The sequence below is a fragment of the Balaenoptera acutorostrata genome, chromosome 4 (genome assembly GCF_949987535.1).
Source record: "Balaenoptera acutorostrata chromosome 4, mBalAcu1.1, whole genome shotgun sequence".
Classification (NCBI taxonomy): Eukaryota; Metazoa; Chordata; class Mammalia; order Artiodactyla; family Balaenopteridae; genus Balaenoptera; species Balaenoptera acutorostrata.
In genome coordinates, this window is record NC_080067.1 from 69284108 (window position 1) to 69307308 (window position 23201).

The 23201-nt window shown below is 38.7% G+C and overlaps 1 protein-coding gene across 4 annotated transcripts; it reads right to left on the bottom strand.

Moving 5' to 3' along the window:
- Nucleotides 1–596: 596 nt before the first annotated feature.
- On the bottom strand, nt 597–22125 carry TRA2B (transformer 2 beta homolog). 4 transcript variants are annotated; one of them, XR_009008111.1, is made up of 10 exons: nt 21911–22123; nt 10297–10430; nt 9089–9251; nt 6721–6909; nt 4220–4335; nt 3793–3876; nt 2258–2317; nt 1652–1699; nt 1490–1563; nt 597–1013 (listed from the first exon to the last, which is right to left on the bottom strand). XR_009008111.1 is itself a non-coding variant. In XM_028162136.2 (9 exons), exons 1-9 carry the CDS (start codon nt 21944–21946, stop codon nt 1003–1005), a joined length of 864 nt encoding a protein of 287 aa, XP_028017937.1. In that variant the 5' UTR covers nt 21947–22123; the 3' UTR covers nt 597–1002. The 4 variants fall into 4 exon arrangements, 3 of the variants coding, with proteins under 3 accessions (XP_028017937.1, XP_007195324.1, XP_007195326.1); XM_028162136.2 differs by lacking the exon at nt 1652–1699 and having other exon boundaries at nt 1490–1560; XM_007195262.2 differs by lacking the exon at nt 1652–1699.
- Between the last annotated feature and the right edge of the window lie 1076 nt (nt 22126–23201).

The window sequence follows — 23201 nt, forward strand, 5'->3', positions numbered from 1 at the left end:
TTGTACCAGCCTTTTACTCTTTTCATTTGCGTTTATTTAAACACAGTTCTCAAAACATTTGAGTGAAATTGGGCCTCCTTTGGTAAGCAAAGGACCTGAAAATAATATTTAAAAAATGAACAGGCAAAGTCTTCAGTTCATCCACAACACAGGTGTAGTGTTCCCTTCTCTTTTTCTCTATCTCTGAAGCACCCAGTTTTTCCATATAATCTAAAAGCTAAAAGAACAAGAGTACATTTGTGGTGGAATGTATTGTCACTTGCTGATAACTAGTTGAAATACCATTATCCCCTTGTAACAGCTTTAAGAAATAGCCTTTTAAAGGCATTCATTGTGTAACTCTTATTCCCTGCTATATATATAATACAGATTATATAAACGCCAACAAATTCACATTTATATTAAGCATTAAGCATTTGCTGTATTGAAAGATCTTTAGGTCTAATACTAGCAGTATAGAGTTACAGAGCATAATTTATCACTTAATTGCAGGTATATTAAGTATGGTATGTTTTATGGACTGGAGGAAAACGGGTATTTTTGTCTTGAATTTACTACTGACAGTCTATTCTGAACAGTTCTGCTAACCATTGATATGTTAGAAAGAAAAGTAAAAACCAAACTTTATTGTTGCTTTTTGCCATTTGGTAGCATTTTACACAGGCTTCGATCTTCAGAATACCCTGGATTCAGTAGAAAAACCATTTAAATGAAGCTTTGTACAATAGAAACTTCTCAGCAGTCAAAATTTAGACTGTAAAAAAATACATGCAAAACATACTTTTCTGAAAACACTTAACTTTGAACAAAGCACCGAACTACACAAATGCAGAATGAAAACAGCATTTCAACTCCACCAAAAGTAGTCATCATAAAAGGTGTAAAAGTCACCTAACTTCACTAGGCACTGTTCACTTTTTAAACAGGAGACAATAAAAAATATTGTCCACAAACAATATCCCAACTCTAGGGCAGGTTTCAGAAAGTCTTCAACTTCATGCTTTAATAGCGACCTAGGAAGAAAAGAAATAAATATGCTTCAATACTCAAGTGTGTACTTTTAATGTTGAGAATTTTAAACTACTCTGCCATCAGGAAATTCCTATGCACCAGATTCTCTCCTGTGAAAATAGAGGAAAACATTCACATAAAGATGACACTAAGACAACCAATGTTAAACAGAAATAGCTGGGAGTATATCTAACTCAACCTGAAAGCTAAGGTTTTAAGTCACTCAAATGTTTCCAAGCTGTACAAACATTACAAGGACTCCTAAAAAGAAAAGCTACAAATGGTGACAGAATATATTTACTATTTTAATAAGCAACAAGAGTAAGATCCAAGGGTTGTTTTCCTATACTTCCTTGAACCAAAAGTTGGAGATAAATATAGATAAAACTAATTGAATTCACCCATTATCCGCTGTGTTTGGTAAGTCACAGCAAGCCATGCTATTATAATAAAATCATATAAATCAATAAAAACTTACGAGGTGAGTATGATCGAGATCTGGAACGTGATCTGTATCCTCCACGACTATAGTAGGGAGAAGGTGACCGTCTTCTGTAAACAAATGTCAACACCATCTAAGACTACTGATACTATATATGATCCCTTTGTCACTTTCCAAAACTAAAAGACCCTCACTGACCTTGAAAAATATTGCATTAGTCACAGGATTTCAAGGTCTGTTTTAGTCCTGAGAATGAAGCACACTATCAGGCCCAGTACCAAATAACTCCTCAAACTTTCAGAGGTTGAATACTCCTTGCTATATTTGATCCACTGATCATCCACTAATTAACATTATACTTAACAGAATTTAAAATGGCTTAGAGAAGAAAAAAAAAAAAATCTTTACCACTAATTTTAACTATACGCTATGAGCACCCAAAACAAAATTTCATTCATAGTGCTTCAAAGTGATTTAGTTCTGTGTAAGAAAGATCAACTTGAATACTCAACTTGCTATTCTATCAGGAATAATATTATCTTAGTTTCTGCCATATCTCATGTTAAGGTACAAAATGGTACCACTGAGTAAATGACCTAGTGTAAGCACAATTAATTTCTGTGAACACACAAATTAAGCCATGTACACACTGCCATTTGGCTTCAGTTACAGTATATTCATAAACTTCATGCAATCCAATTCTGTGTAACGCCAACTATAATCTACCGAAATACTAATAACGAAAATGTCTTTATGTGAGCCATTCTACTATTGTACAGATTTTCAAATCTTCTCCTGGCATACCTGTATATCTGATCCCTGTCTTGAGCAGCTCTCCATCCTCCTCCTCCTCCACCTCCTCCTCTGTGAAGGCAGAAAAGCAACATATATTCATTTAAAAAAATTTTGAAAGTATACAATTCATGCAATAAAATTAAAACTCACAGAAGTGAAAGCTAGCTGCTTTTGCCACCTCTTTACAAACTGGCATAGAGCTCTCCCTGGTGGTTAAAATGAATATCATTAGAAGTAAATGCTCATATGAATTAAAATAAAAATAAAATATTAAGACCCTAATCTTTGCAGCCTCCACAAATCAATCCCTTAATAAGTGTCACTCCGTACAGAAATGCCACTTTTAAGAAAGTTTCTTTTTGTCAGTGTTAAATGTCAGGACTGTCAACTTCTTAAAACATTACTGAATAGTGTGCAAAAAAAGACATCCACACCTCAACACCACACTAAAATAAGGTGTCATGGATTAACTGTTGTGGTCAATACTTATTACACAATTTACATTTTGACAAGCAAGGCAGGGTCTGAATTACCTGCTGTTGCTAATAAAATAGAGAACTTTACTTCATTTTTGCCTTTCAAAGTATTCCCAGTGTCATGAACATTTCCCTGCCAACCCCCCAAAAAATATATCAATATTTTTGGTAATAAACTTCTTACCATTATTACACTATTGTCCTTAAATAATTACTTCTTTGGATTCTTCCAAGAATCAATTTCCCCTGCCCTTTAGTGCACAATTCCTTAAGATACCAAAAATTGCTTTATAAAGCAATAACATTCAAATTACAGCTTATGAAACTCACTTTAAAAACAAAAAAGGGGGGCTTCCCTGGTGGCACAGTGGTTAAGAATCTGCCTGCCAATTCAGGGGACACGGGTTCGAGCCCTGGTCTGGGAAGATCCCACATGCCACAGAGCAGCTAGGCCCGTGAGCCACCACTACTGAGCCTGTGCTCTGCAATGGAAAAGGCTGCGACAGTGAGAGGCCCGCGCACCGTGATGAAGAGTGGCCCCCGCTTGCCGGAACTGGAGAAAGCCCTCGCACAGAAACGAAGACCCAACACACCCAAAAATAAATAAATAAATAAATAAATTTATAAAAAAAAAAGGGGGGGGGAAACTGAAGTATAGTCTATAATTTTGTTTTCACTGTCATGTTTTGAAACCAAGGATTTCAGTTGGTTTACAACTTGGTGTTTAAAAAATATACATACAAAGATAAATTAAAAAGACGTATAACCATAAAATCTACTTTAGGGGCTTCCCTGGCAGTCGGTGGTTAAGACTCCGTGCCACCAATGCAGGGGACTCGGGTTCGATCCCTGATCAGGGAACTAAGATGCCGCATGGTGTGGCCAAAACAAACACCTAGTGTAAACTCTGGGCCTGGATTTTAGTATTAAAGGTAATGACTTGTATCAAAGGCTAAAACTCAGGTATGTATAGTGCTGCTTTAAATTATGTTGCAACTGATTCAGGAAAAGAGCTGGCTTGTCCTTCAATTTTTTGGCAACTTAAACTTTGTATTATGCTTAACTTACCTGTATGACCTGCTGTAATAGTCCCGATCATCGTAGCCTCGATCATATCCCCTGTCGTAGTAATCTCGACGGCGTGAGCTGCCACTATGAGCAACAGTAAGTAAGATTTGTACGAACTTAAAATCTTACCTATAATAATGGTTAAGTTTCCAGCATGGGAAAAATGGTCTGGTGAAAATCAATTACCCAGCAAAGCCAAATCTATGGCATTTCTTTATGATAAAAGTGGGATGTGATCTATTAAATGATACCAATCAAAATGAGTGGTACCAACAGAATGTTTCCACTGAATATACTGTATTGACTGAGTTTTAGCCAGTTTGAAATGCCAAAGAACCCCCCCCCCACCCCGAACTATGTGTAGTTAGTTCTTGGAGGAACTGAACAAACTGAACTGTATTTTTAACAACCTTGAAAATAAACTTACTAGGTAGGTCTCCCCATGTAAATTCCTGGTGTTGGGGTATGTGGTCTCTTTGTTATAGAGAAATCAACTCTGATCCTACGTCCATCAAGCTCCATTCCATTGGCACGCTCTTTCGCCTTCAAAAGGTATGTTAAGTTGTTATATACACCCTGGACAAAGCCCCAAATTATCCAACAGCTATAAACAGGGTCCAACTGGATGTTTCAGCTAGCCCACAACATTATGGCTGACAGCTTATTAATAGGCTTTTCCGCCTATTAAATCTTTATTTATAAAAGCTAGCCCAGAAAAGCTTACCCAAAAAACCACAAAAGCCAATTTAACCCATGAAATATTTTATCTAACACAGTGCTTGTAGCTCTAAAGCAGTACATAGCTGGCAACTTATGACCCATGAGCTAAGAATATAAATGGGTGAGGGGAAAAAAAATCAATAGTATTTCATCATAAATGGAATTCAAAATTCAGTGACCATAAATGTTTTACTGAAAGATAGCCCCACTCATTAATTTGCATATTATATGGCTACTTCTACATTACAATGACAGGGTTGAAAAGTTGTCATTAAGATCTTACGGTGCACAAGGCCCAAAATATTTACTGTCTAATCCTTTACACAAGTTTATGGCTCCTTGCTATGGAAGCAAAAGGTTGGGATGAAGAAAGCTTGAATTACATATAGTTCTTTTATCTAGAACACAGACTGAATAAAACAGTATGTACTTAAGAAAACAATATCCCATTCCAAAGACTTAGCAGTTTGTTCACAATTTAAAGAAACACCCCTCCACCTAAATAGAATTTAAACTTCTAATTCCAAGTATGCTATTTTCTAGTTTGATTGTTTCTGCCTCAAGATAGTTTCTGGCACTACTGATTCAGATATAAAATATGCTATCTTTAGCAAAAAAAAAAAAAAAAAAAAAAAACTTAGGGAAACCAGGAAGCTTATACTGTTCAATTATTACCAAAACGAAGTGAACGACATATTAAAGCATCCCTTAAATCTCTTAAATTATAATTACTTGCATTTCAGCTTTCAATTTCAATTCTTCCTTTAGTAGATCAGATTTTAAAATCTATGGTTTTTAAAAATTAGTATAATCTTGACAAAGTTACATATACATATAAAAGAAAATGTATAACCATATAATCTCATTTAGAACTCAATTACTCATCTCAACATTGACCTCAGATGGCCTGTCATTTTAGTTTCTCAAGCTTTTCCTTATACTGTATCTAAAGTCCAGATTTCTTAAATGTGGCCTAGATTCTCACACTGAATTTTTACTTTAGTCTACATAATAAAAAATTTTAACTGGCAGTCCAGTGGCTAGGACTCAGTGCTTTCACTGCCATGGCCTGGGTTCAATCCCTGGTTGGGGAACTAAGATCCCACAAGCCATGCAGCACGGCCAAAAAAAAACTCTAAATATAAAATCACTTGCTAGTATACATTCAAAACCAGTTCCTTTCTCCTGAGTCATAGTCATAGCTTTATCACTTTTTAATGTTTTTCTCCATTTTAGAAAGTAATTTGGGGGGGACTTCGCTGGTGGCGCAGTGGTTTAGAATCCGCCTGCCAATGCAGGGGACACGGGTTTGATCCCTGGTCCAGGAAGATCTTACATGCCACGGAGCAACTAGCCCATGCGCCCCAACTACTGAAGCCCATGCACCTAGAGCCCATGCTCTGCAACAAGAGAAGCCACTGCGATGAGAAGCCTGCGCACCACAAGAGTAGCCCCTGCTCGACACAACTAGAGAAAGCCTGTGCCTAGCAACAAAGACCCAATGCAGCCAAAAATTAAAAAAAAAGAATTTGAGGGCTTCCCTTGGTGGTGCAGTGGTTAATAATCTGCCTGCCTATACAGGGGACACAGATTCAAGCCCTGGTCCAGGAAGATCCCACATGCTGCAGAGCAACTAAGCCTGTGCGCCACAACTACTGAAGTCCATGTGCCTAGAGCCCATGTTCTGCAACAAGAGAAGCCACCAGGATGAGAAGCCTGCACACCGCAACGAAGAGTAGCCCCCGCGTGCCACAACTAGAGAAAGGCTGCGTGCAGCAACGAAGACCCAACGCAGCCAAAAATAAATAAATAAATTTTAAAAAACAGTAATCTGATATAAACAGTGATTAAATATTCCAAATGAGTATTAATATTCTTATATTTTAGAAATATCTGTATCTAGACACATATCACACCTGGAAACAGTTGACTATGTTGGGATTTACTTCAAATAATGTGGTGGAGAGGACTGAGTTGGAATATAGAACCAAACTGTCATACTTTTGTTACTCTAACAAATATTTGAAAATGTCCACATTAGAAGGTTTTTTAAAAAAATTCAACATTGATCAGTATATCTTCCCAAACGAATGTATTTCCTTTAGCTCAAGCTATATATAGCTACTAAAGCAAAAACTGTCCTTATCCAAGTAAAAATAGTTAAAAATAGAACTGGTATTTTTAAAAAGATACAAGACTTTTACTTACTTCCTTGGCATCATCTACATTTTCAAAATATACAAAGGCAAATCCTCTTGAACGTCTAGACTGCTGGTCATATACAATAGACACATCAGCAATTGGGCCATATTTAGAGAACACTTCTCTTAGATCTCTTTCTGTAGTGTATAAGCTCAATCCAAATACTCCAAGACAACAGTTGGGATCAGGATTTGCCTAGAAATAGAAAAATGGATTTTGAACTTTAAAACGTGTCATAAATCAAAGTTAAAAAAAAAAGGAACTATGCATAAATTAGCCAAAAATGTCACACTAACCCTAAAAGATAACGAAATAAAATGCTATTCTAAATTAATGTTACACCACCACCACAAGCATGTTTAAGAACGTGTGGGGAAGACGGCAAAAGGGGTAATTTCAAAACTTAGAGTCAAGTGGACGGGAAACAGCAGCTCATACTACTGAAAAGCACCTTTTTTTTTTTTGGAGATTGGAGGACAATTTGCCCAAGGGATTCACCTTCTAGGGCTTTATTCTAAGAAATGGCCACACACTCAACAATATGCACACATATGGATAATCAGAATAGCACTGTCTCTATAAGCCAAGAGGGGGAAAAAACGGCATACTGTTAAAATGTTGAATTAAGATATACCACTCACACAATGGGAGGCTCTAAATCGCCAGAAAGATATAGAAGAGCATGTTCAGCCTGATTTTATTTCTATAGAAACATCGTATACATAAAGTGTTTATATACATACACATAAATGTAACCAAAGATGAGTACCAAACTGTTTTTAACAGGTATTAAGTAGCTTGCAATTATAACCGTAAGGAAAATAATGAACCAAATGTTGCTGACACTCACACTCCAGTTGCCGTAATGAATTTGCCCAAGGTTTCATTTATGTCATACATACATTTACTGCAGTCAAATTCCATCCCACTTTCAAAAACAAACACTCGGGCTTCCCTGGTGGCGCAGTGGTTGAGAATCTGCCTGCCAATGCAGGGGACACGGGTTCGAGCCCTGGTCTGGGAAGATCCCACATGCCGCGGAGCAACTGGGCCCGTGAGCCACAACTACTGAGCCTGCACGTCTGGAGCCTGTGCTCCATAACAAGAGAGGCCGCGATAGTGAGAGGCCCGCGCACCGCGATGAAGAGTGGCCCCCACTCGCCGCAACTAGAGAAAGCCCTCGCACAGAAACGAAGACCCAACACAGCCAAAAATAAACATAATAAATAAATAATAAATAAAAATTTTAAAAAAAAACACTCCCTTTAGATCTACTTGTATTATATTATACAATGAAATCACAATATGAAAACACTAAATGCCATCTCATTTGGAACTTCTTGTAGAAGATAAAGCCTCAATACCTGAAAGAAACTTGCTTAAAAGTAAATTGGGAGGGGCTTCCCTGGTGGCGCAGTGGTTAAGAATCTGCCTGCCAATGCAGGGACACGGGTTCGAGCCCTGGTCTGGGAAGATCCCACATGCCGCGGAGCCACCAAGCCCGTGAGCCACGGCTACTGAGCCTGCGCGTCTGGAGCCTGTGCTCCACAACCGGAGAGGCCGCAACAGCGAGAGGCCGGCGCACCGCGATGAAGAGTGGCCCCCGCTCGCCGCAACTGGAGAAAGCCCTTGCACAGAAACGAAGACCCAACACAGCCAAAAAAAAAAAGTAAATGGGAGGGCTTCCCTGGTGGCGCAATGGTTGAGAGTCTGCCTGCCAATGCAGGGGACACGGGTTCGAGCCCTGGTCTGGGAAGATCCCACATGCCGCGGAGCAACTAGGCCTGTGAGCCACAACTACTGAGCCTGGGCACCTGAAGCCTGTGCCCCATAACAAGAAAGGCCGCAACAGTGAGAGGCCCGTGCACCGTGATGAAGAGTGGCCCCCGCTTGCCGCAACTAGAGAAAGCACTCGCACAGAAACAAAGACCCAACACAGCCAAAAAAAAAAAAAAAAAAAAGTAAATGGGAAAAAATCAGGACAGCATTCTGTAAAGTGTATTAAAACAAACCCAGAAAACTTGAATAACATTAGTATGAAACATACAGACCTATGATCTAGTCTACTAATAGTAATGTATAATAGAGATTTTTTTTATTTGATGGGCTGTTAATATGACAATACCTTGTTAATGTGACAATATCTTAAATGTGACCAATAACACAAATGTAGACAATTACGTGGGTGGTGTCTTAAAAAGAGACAATCTCAAAACACTAAAAAGGCTCTACAGGTAACTCATGCTAAAAGCTCCACTGTCAAATAATATCAGTTCTAACATCAAACAAAACAAAAAAAAAGGGAACATATTATTTATTATTATAAAGTGGCTTTAAACAGTCCACTGCTTTAAAAACATTTTTTTCATCTTACCCGATTCCCAACATGACGCCTTCGAGTAGACATGGGAGAATGACTGTGGCTATGCCGTCTTCGATAATCTCTACTGTAAGATCTGCTACGGGATCTTCTATGGGAGCGGGACCGAGATCGTGACCTTGTATAATGCCTTCGAGAACTTCTTCTGGATCTAGACCTGAAAGACAAAGGCTTCAAGGTTATGACTAAATAGCTAACAGTAAGATATGGCTTTCAATTCTTTCAATACTCTATTCTAGATTTAAACTACAAAAGTTGGAACACACAACTCAGGCGTATAGCGGGATCGATAACTTTTCTTCTGTATATAGTCATTTCTACTCTGTTAGGAGGAGTTCCAAAAACCACTACCAACTAAAGCTCCCTTCCATCATATCTTAAAATAATTTAGAGATTAATCTTAACACAATTATCTTTCGAAAACCATAAAACATGCATTTCATACTAGCTTGATTTGCACCCACCTTTACCCCTCAGAATACCACCCTCTATTTTTCTGCTTCTTATTATGCCCACTATTCACTTAAGATAAAATCACCATCACAGTTTTCTCCAACAGTGTTTTAAAACCAGTTACTCTTAACTACAGTGATCATATGAACTGTCATTTAAACCAAGGAGGATACATTTTAAGAGAGAAAGGGGGTGCTGTTAATTATGCCTTACAATAGGCATAAACTCGGGCTGACCTGGGCAAACCAAGATGTATAGCTTACTCTTGACGAACATTAAAAAAAAAAAAAAAGCGCTGCATTAAGGTGTTTTTGTTTTATACATACATTTGTCATACTAGACTATACCTATTTATCAAGAATTGCAGTTACTGAAAGCCAATGTTCTGCAGTCTATTTGCCATACTAATAAGCAGTTCACTTAAACTCAGTGAATCCTCACAATTCTGAACAACTGGTACTATTACTAATTCGCCTTTTATAGATAAGGAAGCTAAGACTGAAAAAGGTTAAGTAATCTGCCCAAGCCAGAAAAAAATAGAGGTAAGATTTGAACCCTAACGCCAAAAACCCAGGCTCTTAACCACTTAGTCTTCTATCTCCCAGATCTTAACGATTAAGTTCATTTCTAGTACCAATATTAAATAAGCCAACAAATGAACTGACCCTCTCTATCTTCCTAGTTTACAAAAGCACACACCAATTTGAAAGCTAAGAGTAACAAGAAAATCCCAAGACAGTCTTTCTTACCTAGATTCAGATCTGGACCTGGACTTTGATCTGGAACGCCTGGAATCTTCCTTGGAGCGAGACCTTGCAGGGGTATGCCTTGCAGATTTCCCAGATCCATGAGCACTTCCACTTCTGGAAGCAGAACGGGATTCCTACACGTAGATGTCAAAAGTTTAATTTGTATACTTTCTGGGCAACTTTAAAAACAAATAAGCTGTGGTGAGATAAATGGTGAGGGAAAGCAATCCCCTTCCAAGATAAGAAAACATAGGTAAGGGCAGGAACTGAATATACCTGGTATAATAGTTACCTTGCTCCAATTGACATAAGCCAATTAACTTGAACTTCCACCTTTTTTTAGGGAGCAGGGATAAGAGTTAACTGACCCCACTCTTCAGAAATGGGTGCCAAAGCCAAGCAGTTAAGGGAACTGCCCAAGGATTGTTTTGGGAATGTTACTCCATAAAGACTAGGGTGAGAAAGAACCTTATTAACTATGACACCTATACCTCACACCTATTTCAATCAAGTTGCCACCAACAAAAAAAAAAACCCTATGAAATTCATTAAAACTTACTGTATAATCAAGTTTTATTTATTGCTGAGTGGGAAAAAAGATAAGGACGGTAACTGTTTCAAGTCCCAGAGAAAGGTAGAAACCTAGTGGAAAGCAAGAACCAGCTTGAAGGACACTACATCTGTAGAGCCTGTCCATCTAACCATGGTAGGAAGTCCTTAAAAATCTCAAAGCAACCAGATGGAGCTATAACAGAAAGACAGTGAATTAACTGCAGAGGTAAGAATTAAGAGGGTACCAGAGATCTTACTCAGTTAAGTGTAGATGAGCCAGTGCCAATCGATGGGAAACTGAGAATAAGCAGTTAGAAAAGTTACATAAAGGACATATTAAAACCAAAACAGTTTAGATCATGGGTTCCTAATCTAGGTTTACGAAGGGAAGTTCAGGAAATCTAGGTATATACTGTATACCCAAGCTTTCCCCTATCGTAACTGGAACCAGCTGGTAGGTAGGTAATACAAAAAAGATTTCTAAAAGAAACTAGCAAAGAAATGGGTAAACAGGATAACTAAAGTTCATCAGTGAACCAAAGGCATATAATTAGTGGAAAAAGCAAATATGTATAGAAAGAACTGGACCTAGGGAAATGTTCTGCCAAGACACCAAAACAAATAGTGGAATGGACAAGAGAATCCACTCAGTCTGATAGCTAACCAAGGTAACATCAAACCAAGACAACCTTTATTCCAGGTTATCCATCTTCAGCAAATTAAAAGGCATTAGTCTAATGAATCTTCCTGCCCAACACCGGATAAACAGCCAGACTCAAAAGGAATCAACATTACAGGTAAGTCACTGTAGGGGTAAGAATCAATGTTGAAGTTGCACAGAAGTTATCAAAGAGACCTCCCTGCGTGAAAGACCCTCAGAATAAATACTCTGGCCATTCTTGAAAGGATAGAAAATACGAAATTCTTTTAAATCACAGCCCAAAACATTTTAGAATATGTTCTGTGACTTAAGAGCATAGTGGAGAAAATTTGGAACATCCTTCCTATGATGCAACACAGAAGAGACAAATTAAAGCTTAAAGTTTAGAACAGGGAACATAAGAGTTAACTCAGTGGGCAAAATGAGTTCTGGTCTTTACACCCAAAACAACTCTAAAAACTTTACAGTAAGATTTCAAAGTCATTATGAAACATGGTGTGAAGTGACATGAAACACGACAGCCCCCTCTCCTTCCTGGCATGAGTTAGTAAAGAGATTCAAAGATGGTCCCTAATTATTAGTGAAAACAGCTGCTTTTACCATCAAGGAGTGGTTAGAAGTGGTTAAAGTGGTTTGGGGACCCCAACCAACAATCCCTTAGCTTTCTCTGGCAAATATTCTGAAGAGACATTTTAAAGGACAATCCACCTCCTCCTCCTCGAACAAAGAAGTTCTCAAACTGGGGATGCACTTTCTGCCATCATTTCAACAGGCAAAAGCTAATCTAGAAGAGAAGGTAGAAACAGGGACCCAAAAGCTATTTACTAAATACCTTTGTTTACTCCAATGCTAGAAAGATTACTTCACGGAATGATCATGACTTTTAATGGAAACCAACAAAAACAATTTGCTCTGGCAGGAAGAGAATATGGGTGCCTCACAGTAAGAGTTAAAAGATTACCAATAAAGTAACTGTAGTTAACAGAATCAGTCTAGGGATCTGAAAAAGGAAGGAAGAGTAGAAAAAGTCAAGATCCTCTTTTACGCCTCTTGCTTCAGTAAACAGAAAAGCCTTATTCCAAGCTGAGATGCTTTACCAGTCCAAGAGGAAAAAGAAAGTACTTCTAGCCTCAGAATAAACCTTAATGAGGTTTCCCCATGAAATTCTAGCAGATCAAGGGTCAAAGATACAGTATTTGTGAAATTATCTTAAGACTTTTCACTCAACCTCTAAAACTAATTGGCTATAATGCAGATCCATTTTGTGAGCAATCACTTCTCAGACCAAGAATAGGGGAAACCACCAGAATGCTAAGATTTTTTTTCCTTCTGTACTGACACTTGTTAGGCTAACACAGAAAACAATGCCTCTACCTCCTACCTTTCTTGTCAGGGGTAGTCTTAAAGTTAAACCTTTTTGCAGTTATGTTGGCCATTAGCTGGTTTGGAACTATGTGCAAGGATATTTAGCCTGTCTAGAAGAAATGACAACTAAAATTATTAGCCAAATCTAAAAGCATAAAGTTAGCTTTAAACCTTGGTCCATGGTCAAATCTGTAAAACCAGCTGGAAAAGCCCCTACACGCCAAGGAAAATTTCAAGTCCACTTTCAGGGCTGTCAAAACAATAAATGTCAACACATTAAAATCCTACCAAAAGAAGCACTACTCTGAACATCAATATCTCAAGGAAAAGGGTCATACACTTAAAGTTAGCATGAATAACAAAGCCAAAATTCCCTGAAAACTGCTCAGGGAATCAAGTTCTTATAGATTGGATCTTAATCATATACTAATATACAATCTATACAGAACACATCAGGGAAAAACAAACTCAACCTTCCAACAAAATACCAACCAGTGTCTACCTATTCTGATAATGGCAGTATCTTAGAAAAACTTTCTGAAAGAAATGAAAGAAGTGGGAAAAACCATCCAATCACTAGGTTTCTCATACATTTTAAAAACTAGATGCACTAAATTACATTTTGAACAGTGGCTCTTAGAGCTATGCAGTAAACATACCTAGCACTTAAAAACACATCCCTAACTAAAACTTATGTTAGGTCTGGAATTGAGCATCTGTATTTCTTAAAAACACCATAGGTGTTTATAATGCTTAGTTAAGTCTCACTGACTTAATCAATTTCAAGCTTTATACTTCTTACCTGATTTTTTTCCCCAACAAAGTCATTTTCCTGAAACCTTGTTTTTTGTCACCTTCTCTGCCCCCACCTGCCCCCTGGCATTAATCAGCCCTCCTGAGGGCATGTACCTTACACCTGTCCCAAGACAAGAGGCCTGTCTCCCCCATACTCCCCAGACAGGGGGTAGAGGGATGCACTCTCATACTCAAAGATGCTTTGGCCAGGGCAGGAGAGGAACCTGAATGGATGAGATGGTCCACTAGCATCAATGTTTATTTTTGGTTTACATCTTTCCAGCTTGTGCCATATAATCGAATTCCAAACTGCTTCTTCCCCTTAGATGACTAACAGGTCTTTTCTCTATTGGACCCCAAGGACCTTTCAGATCTCTTGATAAAAGAATCCATGAGCTTAAATAGAAATATAACATCCATTCTCATCACTTGCCTCAGCTTTCTGCCTAAACTGTAATTCAGAATGCAAAATCAACATTACCAATTTAATGTTATTAGTTTACATGTGGCAAGTTTTACAAAGCAATAATCGGGACAAAGCAAATACTGGAAACTATTGCCTATAAGTGGAAATAATTTTCTTCTGCTTGCAAGATACAGAAATATTACAAAAGCACAAATCTGACACTAACAGGCCCTAAAATCTCAGAAAATGGATTCCTCTAGAATGTCATTTAGACCACTTTTTCCAAAAGCTGTTAAGGTCTGACAACTCTCAAAGTTTTTTAGGCTATCCTCATTTCAGGGAGAAGTGATAGCCTTGGCTTTCCCAATAGGGTAGAAGCCATCTGTTGGTTGGCTACTACTGGGTATTATTTTGACACATGCACTTGTCCCATCCAACTGAAAGTAACAAGACTTCACCAATCATTTTTTTCTATTCAGCTAAAACATAACAAACACACAGAAGGGAAAATGACAGAACTTTGGCGTCTATTTCCCCAGTAAGTGGAAGGAGTAGGGAACCAGAATAAAGCTACTTTATGATCTGTATCTCTCACATCATTTTAACGGTTAAGTGTTAATAACAGAAAATGAGAAAAAGGAAAAAAACACCTACTACTTTTGCCACTTTTCAGTTAGATATCCTGTTCACTTATATGACCCACCTCATTCTAAGGGAAGTCCCTATAACTTTTTAGCAGTAACCCCAGTCACTGAGCTGGAATAACAATTAAACAGAAAAGAATTAAGAATCATCTTGTGAATTTAGCACACATGCATCTTAAAGTTAGGGCCTAAGTGGTCACAGCTTTCCACTACTGCCATCCAGAAAGAAATTAACGCTTTCATAAACGCCAAAAGAAACTATCCTGTCCAATGCTTTGCTTGGATTTTCGGGGTTTGGTTCTATAACCAACCTGGTGACATTCTTTAGGAAAACTTCGACAAACTTAAGAAAACATTCTACTATGTATTGCTCTGTACTGAACGATAGGGGTCTGTGCATTAAGAGTCCAGGGGGGTGGTACAGACAGACCACCAACTCCAACTCTGGAGGTACTCACTCATGCCCCAGGACCAGCAAAGTTAGAGATGAAAAATTCAGGAGACAACATGAAGCTGGCTGTTACCCAAACTGAAGAGCTCATTCCTGCCTCCTATTTGACTACAAAGGGTTATTATTATTTCTTAAAATTGCATTTCAATCATTTGACTAAGGAGTTAAAATTAGAATTACCTAATTTAAACGTTTCCCCTGGAAGGCACTTCTTTACCCTGTATATATTTCTTCTATTAAACAAATAATGCATGCATGTTTAGCAAAATATACAGGGACACATAAACAGACTAGTAATTACTTAGCGTAGTGCTTTCTGATTCCAGATTACTTCTTATCTTAACTTCATTTTTATTTCTTTTCTTCATTCTTCCGTTTCAAATTCTGACTTCTTTCATCTTCCCCACTTCACACAAATTGCTCAATATTCTACAAGTGGGACTTCTGGTCTGATAATTAGCATGCATTCTTTCTTTTATTTTTTCAAATTTCAGCTTCACTTATTCCTGAGCTTCAAATACTCATTTATAAAACTTGTCAAATGACGACTTCCGCATTTTCCTTCTTCAACATTAACCTTAATAGAAAAAGAACAGGATGAAGAATATTTTAAAACTCCAGGATAAAATCCAGTGCCAAAACTGAAACTAGAAAAAAAAAAATCCCTCTTGTTTTGGATTTTTAGAAAAGCTAGAATACGCAGCTCAAAAAACTGAAACTAGTTTCCTGTTGGCTCTAAAATATATAATCAATCTCTTTTGTCTACTCCAAGTAGATTTATCATGCTTAAGCTGAATGTGAAGTGCACAACTGAACATTTACTGTTCAACTGACATTTTAAGAACTATAATTACATTTCACACTTATCGTATTCATCAATAGAAAGTATGTTCAGTGTCAAAAGCACATCTCTAGTCAAAAAGTGACATGTAAATACAAAAGTGCAAGAAAGGAAAGCACGGACAACTCATTTGCACAATGATGACAAGGCTGAGGGGTGAAGAAGTTTACAAATTGTGACTAAGGGCAAGATATGTATTTAACGTCACACATTTTTTTTTAACTGCAAAAGTAGCTCTGTAAAAAAACAATTATCAGGGAACTTGAAAATTTGGACTATAGTGTTCAACCCACCCCTAGAAAGCTGCTCTAGTGAGATTTTATAATATAAATGGCCCAACTTACTAAATTTAGAACTAAAATCATTAAAAAGACCAAATCAAATCAACCAACTACTATATGCAAGTAGCTATGAAGAAAGCCAAACAAACTTGAATCCAACAGTGGTGTTTTCAAAGAATTTTTGGTAAAATCTCCCCCCTCAATGAACAAAGTATTAAAATCTTCTGCGGTCCAGAGCAATCCTACTTTTAAAGGTGGCAATATTGGGAGAAAATTACAGCTCACCTCCTGAAATTATTAAAAAGACTCAATATCACTTAACAGATCAATAAAGTATAATAGTGTCTACTGAACACCTTAATCAAAATAACTGCCCTCATAAAACATCCTAGTCTCCCTGAACTTCACCTTATGATCTTTCACTGTTAACAATTTCCTCTCCTAGTTTTTCTGAAAATAAAACTTTCTGGAAAAAAAAAAAACAAAACAAACCAGAGACAGAGAGTGAGAGATAATTTTTATACCTATCTGATCAAAAAGACAACCATGCATGGCTATGATGGAACTGTTGTGATGTCTTTTCTAAGAGGGTAAGCATAATCTTCAGTCCAGTTTTTCAATGTTAATCATTGCTCATTTAATCCAGGGAAAAATTTAAATAACTTTTTATTTAAGGGAGTCACAGTAATTCGTTTTAATATCCATCACTAAAATGTAATGGGAAATGTTTACAGCCAGCACAAATGTAATCGTGGAATCAGAATGCCCAAGCAGGTTTCCTCTTAAGGCCTCCTAAAGTTTAAATACGGGGCTTCGGTGCAGAAGATGCTGGAATAGAGGCCAAAGCTCTAGATACCACAAGTTCTCAATATGGACCCCTTCCTGCTATTTCATTACTCCTTCCCAACATTCTCCCTTCTTTTATATTTGAAAAACAAAACACACCGCTAGATAATATAAATACTAGGTTCATTCAAACCTCAGCTAAGTTCAAGTGGCCACTTCATAAAACCAGAAGAACAACTACTGGGCTAATGTTATACACATATGGTTAAGAGATCCTACTTACAAATAAGCAGAAATTTGTCCCATCACCAACACAATTTTTGTTAAAATAATTCTAGGGACTACAACTGGAATTTATGTAACATTAAAAACGTGCAAACTCATTAGGTTGATCGACAAGGTAGTATTTTAAAAACTAGGAGGAGGTAAAGAAAAACTCATCTAATCTGCTATAAAGATCAATGCTAATATCAACGTAAGGACTATTCTATTTCTTTCTGCAGCTAAACTCTACCGGAAGGTTGGTTGGATAGAAAAATCCTCAAAGACTGAAAATTTCTGAAAAAACTGTCATCTGACATGCCTAAATGAGCTCTAAGCCCAAGCTTTTAAAAGACCTCTTGCAAAAACAGTACAGACTCTGAATTTACATTCATAAAACATTCAGTGATTTCCAGAAGCGCAAGTATGTTTTACTGTCTCAGAAGACTACTTTTTAATCTAATATCTAAGGAAAAAAACAAAAAACCCAAAAAGGGTCCTCATCCATGCTGTCATATTCAGCAATCTTGTTGATAAAAATCAGAATGTAACCTCCAAAACCCAATTCAAAGCAAAGATTTTTGGGGAATTTAAAGACTAATTTGCTATAATGAAGAACTCCCCAACCCCAGCTTAAAAACAACACTAAGTGACACCCTCCCCCAAAAAACTAAATTGGGTGAACACTTAAAAATTCCCAATCACCACATCACTGTAGGTCATAAGAAAATAATACAATTATGAGTAAAAAACTAATCAACATAATACGCAATGCTAAGGCTCAAAAGATATACACAACTGTAGCATTGTCCTCTTGGGCAAAATGTCAACAACTATGCAAGTATTAATATTTACCAGGCTTTGGATTTTATTGGAGATAAGGAATGGGAAAAAGCTGTACAAGGCAAATTCCATTTAACACACCTCTCATCTTCTGAATTCGTCTTCACTCTTTTCACAAAACCAATAGTACTTACCTTATAATTACTTGTAATTTCAGTATGAACATGCCACCTTCTAGTTCCAGGCCATATCCGTAACATTAAATCATTCTTAGTTAAGACCAAGAAAAATATTCTTCAACCTGGTTTCAAGAGACTTGTGCCTAACCAGACTCACACCAAAACAAAACTATTTCCTCCCACCAACATTAATTTAATCCTCTAGGAAGACACAGATCGATGTTTTAGTTTTCAAAATTTGGATTTAGAGTTAGGAGCTAAAAATAATTCAAAAAGACAACCCAAGATTAAGCAGAAGAGGAAAAAAACTGCAGAATCTGAAAGGCAGTTTGATGGGATAGTATCCAAATGTTATTCATCTCTACAAAGAAAAAGACTAAAGATAATATATCTATATTGTATACACATTACTTCTACAAAAATAGGCAACACCATCAAGAGTATTTATTGCAATCTTGATAGCAGGCAAATTAAAATGATTTGGTCCATACAAATAGCGTTTCCTTAGTTTCTGGTTTCTCTAAGTAAAGACCCATTTGTACAAGCTGAAGAAATTAATTAGGAGGGTAGAACATTAAACCAGTGCCAAGAACAAACGTCACCACACCCTAAAGAGTGTGACCATAATTGGGCCTTACAAGATTTATTTATCACCCCCCTCACTATTACCATGCACCTCTAAACTTGGCTACATGACTCTATCATATTCTTATTCTCCCAAATTGTGGCATGACATATCTGCTAAAAGCACCTCTCTTTATTCCAAAGGTGCTTTGCAAAAAATGTGAGCAATTTTGGGAAATGACTGGAAGAAATTAGAACTTGGAAATGAATAATATCTTACTTTAACATGGATTTGGCCAGATCAGGGAAGTCAGCTCTAATTAGAAACAGGTTTTAATTTAAATCTATCAACTCTGACATGAAAAATCCCAGATACAGGTTAAAAGGTAGATTCTACCTTAACTGAAAGTGTGAAATGAACCACAAAAATTCAGGAACGCACCCTAGCTGCACATTTAAAACAAGACAAAGGAACAGAAGGAACCACAACTCTAAGTGTCAATATTCACGCAGTAAGTAAACACGCTATCAACAACCAAGTCAAGGATAATTTATTGCTCGCACCCCACCCCAGTCTGTATAGGAATCGAACTTATAATAAAGTCTAAAGGAGAAGAAAAAACATTTCTAGAACGGCGGGGCCGGTGGCTATGGTGGGGCAGGCGGTGGTTCCAGCTGATAAGATTTTAGTGATTACATTAACATTAGCTGATTGTGGTAGGTATTAGTGATTTACATCAACAATTTGTAATGTTTGAAAACTCAGAGTGGAATGAAAGTAATTTTTCAGGCTCCAGATAAGCTATTCATAGCAGGCCATGTCCAAGATTATTACCCCGAATCCAACGGTTTTCCCACTGTTTTCAGGCACTTTCAAAAGGAAGTTTTTAGCCAATCAGACCAGAGTGTTCTACCTAGTGTTTTTAATGGCATTATATTTAAATCATTCCACTGAACTTTATGGTTTTGCCACGCATTCTTTGGGAGTCCCAAACGTATTTGTTTTAGGTATAGTCTAACCATTTCAGGTTCCAATAAACCAACTGGAAAGCAATCTACATACAAAACAAACACCAAAGAAAACAATGTGGAAGTACTCAACAACGTCAGAGTTCAGAAAAACTCTTCCAAGAAGTCAAGACTCTGTAAGACAAAATATCAATTTCTAACAGGTACCTTTAAATTTTTTATTACTTTGTCTCCTTCCATAAGAATTTATTGAATAACCATTCTATGTAACGGGATTGTGATATAACTAGGATGTATATTCTACTAACAAAAAGTACCAATTCAAAAACTTGATTAGTGGGATGACAATGTCTCTTGAGCTGCCTCAAACCAGGACCTAATTCTTGAAATTGTTTCCTCCCTTACGTAAAAAATACCCTAACTTTCCTTTGGGGAATTTTTCATCTTCTCAAGCACACCAGCACAAGTAACTTAGTCAGGTTTATTCAACTGAGAGCTCTAGTCAGGGACCATTTTGTAGTCTCAAAACAATGCAAAAGTATCCTATAATTGTTTTAATACCTGAAGACTAAAATTATTATTTGCTTTCCAGTCCAAACACCGACGCCTAGTTTCGACAGTATATTCAACCGGCAGAAACCATAACCCACAGCTTTAACAACTTGTGAACTTGATCCAAGCTTTCTCACCCTAAGACTGAGCTTAAAAAATAATCGCACACACACCAGTGACAGTGGCCATCAATCGTCTTACGGAAAAACATATAAAGCCAATACTGATCTACATAGGTAAAGGCGGGGCTGATTAGTTCAAACCAAATTAATCAGACTTGGCTCCAAAGTTACACAGTAAATTCACTAAGACTCGAAGAGCTAAGAAGTTTCTCTATAAAAACGCCCTTCTAATGAACCAACTAGAATTTGTTTCATGAGTTTGAGAAGATATTTAAATAGATTTACCTGACAATTACAGATAAACTGTAAAAACACCCAACCTAATCCCATCAAGTAAAAGAAAAAAAAAAATCAAGTTCCATGGTGCTTTTTATTACCCTTCTTCTAACAAACCTCCAAATAAGCAAGATCCTGGCAAGACTGACATTTCTGCATCTTAGTACTCACGGACCCGCAACCAAGCTTTATATCATGCTTTCCAAGCCCGGGAACTTTCTTATTTCTGCAGTTTATCCAACCCTCACCGAACCCCACATTTTGGAGTGGAAACTTTAAAAAGTGCACCAACACAACTTGTGCTTCACAGAATAGGAATGCCTCAAAACAAAGAAAACAACGGCGGCGTAAATTGCTGCCCGCCAATTTCTCCTCCACCATCTCGCAGAAAAAAATCTACTCCCTCAAACAAGAAAATCTCAGCGACTCCGTGATCTACTCTGTATACCGAAAACGATATTGGGTTTGAAAGCCCTTTCGGTATCAGAGAAAAGCACTCCATTTAGGCCGAACACAAAGCTCGCGCGCAATCCCCTCAAACTAACGGGTCCAGAACTTAGCCTACCTCAGACTAGTTTCCCCATTTTAAAAGAGGCCCCCAAGAACACCTTAGATTCCGATTCTTTCAGGGCCCGGAATATGATCCTGTCTTAACCTAAATTCTGAGCAAAAAAATCCCAACGAACGCTGCCTTTCTGCCCGCCCCCTCCCCCGCGGCCTGGAGGTTGTCGCGCGGCTCCTCCGCCATTTTGTGCCTCTGGCAGCGCGCCCGGCCCGCCAGCCCAAGATGGCTGCGGCGAGGTTTCACAGGAGAGCAACGGCGAAACGAGATACCGCTCCCCTCCCCCACCACGGAGGGGACGCAGCGGCCATTTTTAATTCTCCCCCACCCCCATAACGGAAAAAACCGCCGTTTCGGGTAAAGGGCCACCTAAACCCGCCGGCGGCCTCCTTCACGGATAAAGACACTATCCACGAGGGATTTTAAACCTCTAACTCCCATCCCTCCCGGTCTCAGACTTCGGAGTCGAAATCGCCCCAGTCTCCCGGTCCGAGGCCGACGGGCCTGGAAAGAGATGCAAGAAGCTGGGACCACACAGCCGCCCCCTGCACCACCGCTACGTACCCGCTCGCCGTAGTTCTGCTCGCCGCTGTCGCTCATGACTTCTAGCTGCTGTCGCCGCCCGACGTGCTTCAATCGAAGCTGCCAACCTCTTGCGCCTTCTATCTAGAGGCTCAGCCGCGGCCCCGCACCACGCACTGGTTCCCGAGCCGCTGAGAGGAGAAACGCTCCGCACCGCCTCCGCTCGGGCTCTAAGTCTCCCGGATGTGACGCGACGCTCTTTAACCAGGCCCCACCCCCTCCCAGAAGGCGCGCTTTCTTGGCTCCGCCCCTCCGCGCTCGGCTTTCCCTTTCCAGCAGTGGCGCGACCCGAACTGTACGTGACGTAAGCCCCGCCCCTCGCGCCGCGCTACCCCATCTCCGGGTCTTTTTGAGGCGGGAAAGAAAGCGCGCCAGTGGCCTCAGTGGTGGTCGCCACGGGGCGTGGTGATGTCACCGGCCACGCCTGACTCTCTTCTGGAACTTTCTGGGAAGCTGTCGTGGAGGGTGGGGGAAGGGAGGGAGGAGAGGCCCGCCGTTTCTCCCATCCTTATTTCCGTTCTTCCGCTTTGTTCGTTTCTCTTTTTTTGTGTCTTCATTTGGTTGGAGAGGGAGGATGTCCGTATACTGGGTTCCGTGCTTTACTTTGGTTTTCTGTAGCTTCAGTTGTGGATCTTTCCTACCTGAAAACCCTTCATTTGAGCATCTGTTAAATACCAAAGCACTTTACCAGATCTTGATGTACTGAAATCAGACACAATCTCTAATCTGAAGTTAGTGGTCTAATAAGGGAGAACTGTTAAACATACATTTGCAAACTAAGATTTTGCGTTAGAGAGATGTACAGCTATAGCGGTGTCACAAGGAGTGAAGATTAATTATGCCATCACCCAACAACATGACATAGTAGAAAGAGTCCAAACTTGGAAGTTCAGACATCCCTCTGGGCCTGTTGTTTCCCTTTAGAAAAAACAAAGTATGGTACCCAGCTGTTGAGGTACTTTGATACCTGTAAAGGGCCATTTGATTTTTTAAAACAGCTTTCTTGAGATATAATTCACATGCCACGCAATACTCCTGTTTAAAGTGTATAATTCAAGTGGTTTTTGTATTTACGGAGTTGTGCAACCATCACAATTTCAGAACAGTTTCATCACCCCCAAAAAGAAACCTGTCATTAATAGTCCTGGTACATCTTCCGCCTCACATTTCCCCCCCACCCCCCACACACACAACCCTCCCAGCTCTAAGGAATCTAAAATCTGCTTTGTCTATAGTTTTGCCTATTCTGGACATTTCCTATAAATGGAATTGT